Raw genomic sequence first — 10,276 nt, forward strand, 5'->3', positions numbered from 1 at the left:
AGCTGAGCGGGTCCTGGTCGGAGCACACCTGTGTGGGCGGGGCCGGCAGCCCTGTGACCTCCGGCTGATGACAGGGAGGACTGTGGAGCTGTGTGTGTCTGTGTGTATGTGTGTGTTAGATGTGCATGGCGTCACTGCCGCCGGGACAAGGGGTTAGTTACGGTGATAACCAGATGTGATCTCCAGGCCCAGTTTAAGATGTGTTGACGTGAATGAGGAAAAAACGCACACATGCACGACCAGACTTTACCTGTTGTGTGTTTTTTATGCTTCTCAAAACAACCTGAAAAAATGTGGGTTTTAAATACTTTATTTACAAGCACAAATTATTTTTAAAAATCACACGTGTTTTAAAAAAACATTAAATTTCTATTAGAAAAAGTAAAAAAATATATTCAGGAGAGACGACTGTGGGAGGAGAAGTGGGAAGTGACGTCTTGATGGAACCTGTGGGTGTGAATCTACGAGATGTGATATACGGTAAAACGAGTTAATAATTGCGTTAGACTTGTGTGTCCTCACGCATTGTTGGTCCCCTGGAGTCCGTCCCCCGTGTCGAACATGTGCGGAGCCAGGTAGTCCTCGTAGAGTCCGTCTATCAGCTTGGCTGCGTTGTTCCTGGCGAACCAGCAGTCCACGCTCTGCGTCCCGCTGTAGATCCGCCGGCTCTTCTGCACCACGGGCACCGAGCGGCCCTTCACCTTCAGGACCTGAGAGGGCTTCACGTCCCCCCCCGCAGGAAGCTGGGCCAGTCCCACGTCCTCGTACAGGAACTGACCTGGAAGTGGAACATGTCAGAGGTTCACGTTATTTTAGAGTATCTCAAACTGCATTGATACATCTCTGAGACCTGATGGGACATTAAAGGTCCCATCGTTTGCCCATTTCACCACAGCTGATATGGCTCCTTGGGGTCTTAATGAAATGTCTGTAACATATTTTGGCCAAAATACCAAAAGAATAATTTAGAACGGCACCCCCCGGGGGTCTCCGCCTCGACTATCGGCATGTTTATGTGGCCACTTAGATGTCTGACGGGTAGCAGCAGCGAGCTAACGCTAGCTTGCAGCGTTAGCTCACGTTAATGCTAGCCGGGGAGACGGAGCCGGGCCGTCTCTCCCTGGAGCCGGTGAGATGATGGCGGGGGGTGGTCCAAGGCCATGTAGCGAGACTATGACGTATTTTTCGGTCGTAATCCCATTGGACGCACTTTAACATATCGTTTCTGACATAGAGGAACCACAACTAATCGCGGGAGTTGTTTTTTTCCAGAGTTTTGGGGACGGTAGACATGCCACATACCCAAATTAACGTGTAGAAGCATTACAAAAGTGGAACTTTCTTAAAAATGTCCCCTTTAACATCGACACTCACCCAGCAGACCGTGGCAGTTCCGGGACAGCCCCTTGCTGTTCCCGATGTAGAACCCCAGATGGTCCCTCTGGTACGGAGCCGGGTTCTTGTACTGGTGCAGCAGGATCACGAAGCTGACATTCCCCCCGACCGTCACAGTCACGTTGGACTTTCCCACGATGGACACGGACAGCACGCCGCTGTCCACGGCGGCGGTGGAGTGGCAGGGCAGAACCATGCGGTCCCGCCCGTCCAGGATGACCTTCTTCGGGGTCACCTCGATGTAGGCTCGTCTGGGCCGATCCACCACGATGATGATGGAGCTGAAGTAGGTGCGCTGCTGCTTGTGGCTGCCCGGTGGAGCCGGGGCGCCGATGAGCTTCCCGTTCACTGTCACGCCTGCAGAACGGGAGTGGACCCCCCCAAAGTAAAACATGGTTTAGACCTTGAAGTGAAAACACCTCCTTTATGATGTGTTGGATGATTATGAGTCTTACCGGAGAACTTGTGATCAGAGACCAGGCGCAGGACGTGTCCAGGTTCACCGTTGATGTTGAAGCACACGGTCAGTTTGCTGAGAGGGAACTCCACCACGAAGTGAGGGTCGCCATCGGCTGAACGGGACAAGTCAAAGGTGACGGGGGGGGGGAGTCAACACGTTAGCTGCAAGCAACAGCAAGACGGTCCGAAGGTGGAGGGAAGTGAAATGTCCCATTTGAGAGCATCACGTTCATTTAATTTGACTTATTTCTGATTGAAACAGTAAAACAAGTGAAGGAATTCATTGGACAGTGTGAATGAAAGAGATGTGAGCTATGGGCAGATGGGTGGAGCTGGATAGTATGGAGTGAAAGATGTGGTTTGAAGGATATAAGTCAACATGGCAGAGTTGTCAGATGTTTTAAGGACTTCCACCTCGAGTTAAGTTCACTTTATCTTCAGCCGGATTCTCCTCCGGCCTGTGAGAACTAGCTGAGATGAATAGAGCAGCGATGAAGATGAGAGAGGAAGAGTAATGACGGGGTCATTAGGCCTCACTAACTGCCTCTGACGGGGTCCCTCTCTTTACTGTATAACACATGCACAAACATCCACTTTGTGTGTGTACGTGTGTGTGTGGCCGTGAACACGCACTTGCATGTTTAAAGAGCCATGTAGGGACCTGTGCTGGTATTTCAATTAGACCCTGCATGCTCTTTCCTCTTTCCAGGTTGTGTTCACAAACATCCCTGAACCGCTCGCTGTCTGAGGAACATCCAAATTAGAGGCTGCCCACACAGAGAGAGTCTACTGTACCCCCCTCCCCCCCCCCTCTCTCTTTTTAAAGTTTGACTGTGGTAAACACTTTGTATATTTGCTCAAAGTTCGTTCACGGTTCAGAGTCTGGATGAAGCAGGAGAACATGAAGTGTTTTGAACATGCCAGAGAGAGAAGGAGGAGTCACCTGACGTCTTGGAGACGGTGATGGATTTCTTGGCGGGTCTCCTCTGGACTTTACCTGCAAGCAAGAGAAGATTTATTTAATGAGTCAAACACAGGTTCTATTTGTCCCTACTTATAAGCTAGTTTACGAGAAGTTGTAGGTTCCAATCCCCTGTGTCTTCCCTCTACAACCTCACCAACTGAGTTGCTCAGAGATGAGGTCTGGCTGCCCGGCGTCAAGTTGGACGTCTCTGAGTCCCCGTCCTCCGTGTCCCTCGGCAGCTCATTGGCAGCTGAGACAGTCTCACCAGGCGCCGGAGCCATGGAGCCGTCGGCCAGCACCTCAGGTTTCTCCACCACCAGGTTGGTGAGGGGTGTGAGGAAGTGGTAGGTCAGGGACAGGTTGGTGGCCTGGTGAATGTGGTCCTCCCGCTCTTTGCTGGTTTGGCTGCGCAGCCGCGCCCGCAGCCCCTCCTTGACGCTCAGGAAACCCCAGAGACGCTCTACAAAGTCCTCTGCGATGGAACCCAGAGCGACTCCTAGTCCCTGTGCGCTCCCCGGGGCCTTCGCTCCAGCCGCCATCGCTGCGGTCGCTTCCCTCACATGCTTCTCGGTCTCCATCTGTCGGCGCCTCAGCGGCACGTCGGTCTCCAGGATGATGCTCCTGTCGTTGTTGCTGGCAGTGACCTGGACGTGGAGCGATTCGGCACTTTGGTTCGTGAGCTTCCCGGCGATGACGATCTCCGAGCCGTTGAAGTAGTTGGTGAAGAGACGCTGAGTCACGTACTGCACGGAGTCGTCGGTGTAGTTGATCCTTATGTCCGAGAGCAGAGGAGTTCCGATCTCGTCGTAGAACCTGGAAGGAGACGAGCAGCAGATGATTGCAGAGGTGTTTAAAAACTGTTGAACAGCAAGGTAACAATCAGGGCTCCTAGTAAAGTGAGGGAAGGGAACAAGGGAGTGATTCCAGATTTCATCAGAAGTCGTGTTCATCCAAGCAAACGGCCCTTCGGCCATAAACCCGGTTGTTTTCTTTAAGCTGCGGAGACCCCACTTCAGAGGAGTGTGTCCTGTCTGTGTGTGTGTGTCTGTGTGTGTCTGTGTGTGTGTGCATGAGTCGGTGTTGTCACGCCGCAGTAAACTTCCTCACCTCTCGACCAGCGTGTTTGTTCAAGCAGGACGAGGGTTATTATCTGTGGAGTCTATCTGTTAACTCCATGTACATACTCAGACGCAGGTTTCACAACACAAGCGCACACATTCCTGCTCCACTGAACAAACACCTTGTGTGAGCCCCGGTGCGGAAGAGGGAGAGAAGAGGGCTGAGGGTAAGAGAAAGAAAGAGGGAGAGAAGAGGGCTGAGGGTAAGAGAAAGAAAGAGGGAGAGAAGAGGGCTGAGGGTAAGAGAAAGAAAGAGGGAGGCTGTTGTGGACTGTGGCCGTCACATGGTGGAGTTGATTAAAGTGCTCTGTTGTCAGCACCGGCACATTTGCACAGGTCGTTGCTTCGCAGCTCGATGAGAGATGGAGGTTTCGTGTCAGACGGGGATGACGGAGGGATTAGCTCAGTTAATTGTTTAATAAGACGTGGATCAGATTGTCACTAGAGGGAAGGAACTAGACATGAATTACTTTCTTTAAGAAATATTCAGTTCAGTCGTCGTATAAGTTAAAAACTCGAGGCTTTGGGATTTATCTGCTACCTGAAGCTTCTAGTATGTGAGATGTGGGACACGTGATTTTCTGGGTTGTGCAATGTGCAGACATCTTGCAAGAAATATTTACAGAGAGTCAGAAAACAGATGCAGCACTCCCACATTCCCCGGCAGAGCAGACGCCCTCTCACCCTTTGAGCATGGCGCTGGCGTCGGCCTCCTCGTTGATGCGTCTCATCATCCCACAGTTCTCCAGGGCCATGCGCTCCAGCAGCCGGTAGTCCACGTCGTTCCCGATCCCGATGGTGAAGATGCAGAACTTGTCCTGCACGGCCGAGCGGGTGTTCCCCAGGATCGCCGTGGACAGGGTCTGCCCGACGGTGGGTCGCCCGTCCGTCAGGAAGATCACCAGGGACACGCTGTTGGGGCCGGCGTCCGGGCCGGAGAGGAAGTCCCGGAGCAGGGAGGAGCCGGTCTGGATGGCACCATCGATGTTTGTACCTGCAGGTCGAGGAGGGGGAAATACCATGGTTATGGAAAGACAGGGACCTTATTCTAGACAAACAGCAGAGTGATGAAGAGGACAAAATGAGGACACGAGAGTCTCACCTCCGGTTGGCACCAGCATGTAGACGAACTTCTTGGCGTCTCTGATGTTGAGCGGCGTCACCGGGACGAGGCGGCTCGGCTGCCAGACTTTGATCCTGTTGGAGAAGCTGACGAAGTTGAAGCTGTCTCCGGGACGCAGGTCCTTCAGGATGGTCAGCAGGGCGTCTTTCGTCTGGGGGGGGGGGGGGGGGGGAGAGACATTCATATTTCACCACATAATGGATAAATAGTTTGTTGCCTTATTTGACAGATTTCGTTAGAGTCCTCTCATGCTCTCAAATCAGAGTAAAGTATCTAGAAGTCCTCAGATCTTTGCTTTGCTCCTGAAACTCGGCTCCAACCGTTTCTGAACCGTTTTCACACCATAAAAAAAACAAGTTTCCTTTGATTGAGTTCAGTTTTTCTCCTGCATTAGTTTGATTTTCTCGCTGCCGGCTCATCGACACAAAGACTTCCTGTGGTGCAGTTTCACATTGTCCTGCGTGCAGCCCCAAGCGTGGGTGCGATATATAATTTGGCACTGGGGGGGGGGGGTGTTACAGATGCCTGTACGAGCTGTGTACAGCAGAGGTCAGACCCGCGGGCTGAAGCCTTCTATTGTGATGCCGCATCAAATCACACATGTTGTTCTGTTCCTGCGGCCCGATGGGGGGTGGGGGGGGGGGGGACGGATCAGCGGGTCGGGGGTGCCGTTCTCTCCGGAGTTCCATTACCCCATCGCCGCTGACCTTCCTCCCGCACAGCGTGGCCTTGTGCTGCGTGTTTTTTCACTTTTGTCTTTCTCCACGAAAATCTGTTTTTTCTGTTTCTGTTTCTCCTCTCGTCTCCAACAGCTGCTCGGACCCGGCCGAGGGATTAACGTGCTGCTACAGACGGAGGGAGAAGGTCTGATATTGATATTCCAGAGTGGGAGTGAGGGAGGTGGGTGGGGGGGGTCAGGTTTCTGATCCTTTACACTCATTTGAGATCCGGCTTGATATGACAGCAAACTGCTGTTGAACAGGAAATAGGAGTGTTTGAAAGTTAATCAGATTTCCCCTGAGTCTCCAAATAATAATAACTTCATTTAATGATAAATGTGATGAGTCACACAAAGTATACATTCTCCTACACTTTGTTTTTATTGCCTTTTCTTGTTTCCTTCCTTCCTTAAACCTGTAATCAAGGTTTTGTGAGACCTCTGTGACCTTTGACCTTTCACCACCAAATCCTAATCAGTTCATCCTCGAGTGTGAAGTGAACGTTTGCACCAAACTTGAAGAGATTCAAGTTTTCTCTCAAAGTGAAGGATGGAAAATGGATTCAAACTAATCTGCAGGAGACGTGATGACCTCAGCTCACAGGAAATGGACGTAACTTATACGAGACACATTTTGCTGAAGCTCTAATTTAACAGCCGCCCTCTAGATTTCCTCGGCAGTGCCTCACCTGTCGGATCTTCGTCCCCACCATGGAGGCGCTGGTGTCGATCACAAACACCACGTTCTTGGGAACCACCGGCAAGTCCTTGGGAGCGAAGTAGTGGACAAAATGTCCATTTAGAACCTGGAAGAGACAAGAGAGAGAGAGAGAGAGAGAGAGATGAGGTGAAGGAAACGCAGCCGGAGCCTGAGATCAGATTCAGAATCAAGAGTCATGTGTGATCGTTGGTTGAAAACTGTTCTGGAGTCAGAGAGAGGAGTTTGGCAGTGGAGGGAGGCTGGTGGCAGGAGGCCAGAGAAATGAGTAACAGGTGTGTGTGTGTGTGTGTGTGTGTGTGTCTGCAGCTGGATGAGAAATGTGTTGTGTTGTATAAAATGTTTTTGTTATGCTTCTTCACAGACCAAACTCGGACTCGTGTGTGTTTGTTGTGTGTTTGTCGGTTTCTCGCCTGAATGTCCCCGATGCCCAGGTCCCGCTGGACGTCGTAGCGGATCACGAAGTCTCCCAGGAGGCCGTTGGTGGTGATCTTGGCCTGTTGCACGATGTTGGGGCTGAACGTGATCCTCCAGGCGTTCTTCTCGTGCCTGATGGCCGTGGTGATGGGAAGCTCCGGCCTGGCTGCAGCACAAAGAGAGGGAGTGTGTGTGTGTGTGTGTGTGTGTCGTGACCTGGGAGCGGTAAACAAACTGTGGCCGGTTCCATTTGGAAACAAATACCTGGAGTCTTTCCGTTGCGGAGCGGCAGCACCTCCAGGTCCCGGATCAGCGAGTGGTCTGCGATGGTGACGTCCAGGCTGAGGCGGCTGACCAGCTGCAGCGGCTTCAGGCTGGTCACGTGCTCGTAGCGGCCCAGGCGGCGCTGCAGGAGCTCCTCGTAGCTGAGCAGGAACACCGCCCGGTTCCTCCCCGGGATACTGACGGCCATTTTAAACACCTCCACCTCCGGCTCAGAGCTGGAGAAGAGAGGGAAGCAGCGGAAGGTGGTCACGAGAACACTTGGGTTTTAGAGAGTTTGAACGTTTTATAAGATTTTGTAGAACCTCCCTGGCTTTTGTAATTTTTCACATTTTTCATTTTTTACAGTGGAGTGAGTGAATCACAAAATTCCTTTTTCACAAAATGTCACTTTTCACATGACGACTGGAAACGTGATGTCACTTCTTCCATAAATCAGATTTATATGACATCTTTGTCTCTGAGGAGCAGTGACGGTCACACACACACACACACACACACACACACACACACACAGACACACACAGGCTCTGTGTCGTGGTTGGAGATGATGTATTATCAATGTGTTTGCAAAATAGGAACATTAGAGGGAGCGACCGCTGCTGTGTAATTAGGAGGAGACGCCAATCCACAGGAGTGGCCACACACACACACACACACACACACACAGACACACACACACACACACACACACACACACACTCACACACACACACACACACAGGTTTCTCTCACCTTGCGTCACCTGACTCCTTGTGTTTGGGTTTGCCGTTGTCCTGCTTGACCCTCTTTACCTTCGGCCTGACCTCGCTCTGGTAGACACGCCCTCCGATGATCCTGGTGCACGGGGGTCAAAGGTCGAGGATTAGGAGATTCAGCACCACCTATTGTCCCTGTTCAACTTGGTTCTCTCTCAATCTGTGGCCAGTAATCCTGCTGGTCCCAGTTTATCTCCCAAACATCATAAATCCATCCAACCAGTAAACCAGTTTGAAATTCTTCCAAATCTTTACATATATGACTCAAACTGAAAAAGTAAAATCATTTTTAAATCTCGCCAAACCTTATTGATAACAATTATTCTCCTGTGGGTTTGACAAAACTGACAAATCAAAGAGTCATGAGCCAGAACCCCCTGAGCAGGACTTTCATAATGATCTGTATCTTAACTGTGCAGTGACAACTTGTGTCTCCATCTTTGATCAGTAGGATTTTTGTGTTTTTGCAGCAGCTGAAAACTCCTCAGAAGTATATTTCTTTAAGATTCAGATAAGGAAGTTCCGAGGTTCCTCTACACTTTGCTCTGCTCATCTTATTCATGATCTTCTGCTTCCAGGCTGCAGCTCCTGCTCGCTCATTGTGACCTGTGAGACTCTTACATGGTGAAGTTGGAGACATACGCTCCAGCGGGGATCTGGAAGTGGAAGACGCCCTCGCTGGCGGCGGAGTGCCGGTTGAGCATGGCGCAGTGCACCGCGGTGAAGGCATAGCGCGAGATGATGGTGGTCTTGATGGCGAGTTCCGTGATGTGAGGTTTGATCTCCTGCAAAAACAAAACGTCCAAACATTGACCCTGGACCTGGAGGCGGAATCTGGCGCGATTCTACGAGCTGGTTTTACGCGTCTCTGTTGTGCGTATTGATTCGTGTGTCGTTCGGGAGATGACTCAAATCAGGGAAGCTCGAGTTTTTTATTATTATTGCCATAACTTCTCTGTTTCCCAATAATCAACCAGAGGAGGGATTTTTCCCATGAGCTGTGATTCAGCGCATTACATCTGCACATCTGCGCGCTTGGCGGATCTGTGCGTCACGCCCAAAGTTAGGGAGAAAGCCCACTTCTTAATAAGTTAAAGTAGGTCATGCATTTTGGATCACTAAGGCTTGTGTTAGTCAAATGTTTTCTTAATGTCATGGGGTCGAATCCTCTACAGATCAAACCATAAACTCCAATAAACTCACAATAAACTCTGATATATATCAATATTTACCATCTGTGCCAAACTGCGACAGAAATGTTCTTCTTATCCCTTTAAGTAATACCTTAAAATGTCTGTTTATCTTTGCTCTCCATTAAAATTATATTTTAAAAGTAGAATATAGCAGTAATACATCGAATCCAAACCTTTAACACCTGAACTAAAGGACCAAATGTGCGTAAACACTGGAATCTGCTGTAAATTTGACTTTACCTTGGACAGTAGGGTTTTCACCTGTCGAGGGACCCTTCGTGGACTCTGTGGGGACAAGAAGACACCAGGTCACACATGAGGACAATCCAATAGTCCAAACTCCTGCATGAGCCGCAAAAACATCTTACAATGCCCAAATCAAAGTCTGCCAAGTCGAAATCCAGTTCCTCCCCCAGTTGCGCCAGTGCACCGGGGATGGCACAGACCAGTAGCGTCCTCAGCAGCAGCAGCATCTCGTCGTCCTGCTCCGTGGAAGCTCAGCAGCAGGAATGAGACATGATCTCCAGTGCGCAGCGTCCCCGGGTCTCCGCGAGCTTCCGGAGCAGAGTGACCGGCCGGAGGAGCCTGTGACACGGCGTGGGGAGGAGGAGGACGCCCCCCCACCGGAGGAGAGAGGATGAAGAGCTCAGGAGGCTGCTGCTGCGGCTGCTGCCTGTAGGGGGCGCGTCGTTGCTTTGTTCTGTTATTACGTGTAAAGGCCAGAAAACAAATACAAATACAAACACACAGTCAGCAATAGGATGTGTATTTTTTATATTATTTACGTAGAATTAAATTTCATTTAACATTCAAGACCATTAAGCACTTGAATGATCCCTGTTCCTGTAAAAAAAACACCAAATCAATCCATAATTTCTCAGTATGTTCAACTTTCTTTGTCAAGCTTTTAATAAAAATGATTTACTGTATTTTTAATTCATGCAATACAATTTTTACCTTTTTATTTACTGTGTATTTGCCCACACTGTTACCTTTCTCCACCACTAGTTGGCTGACATGAGCCCAAAAGTCACGTACACGTAAAACAAAAACATTAGAGTTAGAAAAGCATTGAACAAATTTATTTCTAGTTTAAAGTTCATGCAACACAGGAGCTGGAGTTTACAGGAG

At 50.0% G+C, this 10,276-nt stretch overlaps 1 protein-coding gene across 1 annotated transcript; it reads right to left on the minus strand.

Annotated features, from left to right (window-relative positions):
- Positions 1–296: 296 nt before the first annotated feature.
- Positions 297–9,775, minus strand: itih5 (inter-alpha-trypsin inhibitor heavy chain 5). Its single transcript, XM_062383019.1, has 14 exons — positions 9,514–9,775; positions 9,386–9,430; positions 8,574–8,737; positions 7,930–8,031; positions 7,177–7,412; positions 6,909–7,078; positions 6,467–6,583; positions 5,039–5,210; positions 4,621–4,930; positions 2,973–3,631; positions 2,798–2,851; positions 1,851–1,967; positions 1,375–1,752; positions 297–778 (listed from the first exon to the last, which is right to left on the minus strand). The coding sequence occupies exons 1-14, from the start codon at positions 9,616–9,618 to the stop codon at positions 519–521; spliced, it is 2,889 nt and encodes a 962-aa protein (XP_062239003.1). The 5' UTR covers positions 9,619–9,775; the 3' UTR covers positions 297–518.
- Positions 9,776–10,276: the final 501 nt, after the last annotated feature.

The sequence above is a fragment of the Platichthys flesus genome, chromosome 23 (genome assembly GCF_949316205.1).
Source record: "Platichthys flesus chromosome 23, fPlaFle2.1, whole genome shotgun sequence".
NCBI classification, from domain to species: domain Eukaryota; kingdom Metazoa; phylum Chordata; class Actinopteri; order Pleuronectiformes; family Pleuronectidae; genus Platichthys; species Platichthys flesus.

Bases quoted from the DNA above. Each gene is read 5' to 3' on its own strand.
- itih5 (XM_062383019.1), bottom strand. From the start codon at position 9,618: ATGCTGCTGCTGCTGAGGACGCTACTGGTCTGTGCCATCCCCGGTGCA. The intron at 8,738-9,385 runs GTAAAGTCAAAT...TTGTTTTTGCAG, and splicing joins TGAAAACCCTACTGTCCAAG to GAGATCAAACCTCACATCAC. The intron at 7,079-7,176 runs GTATTTGTTTCC...TTTGTGCTGCAG, and splicing joins CCGCAACGGAAAGACTCCAG to CCAGGCCGGAGCTTCCCATC.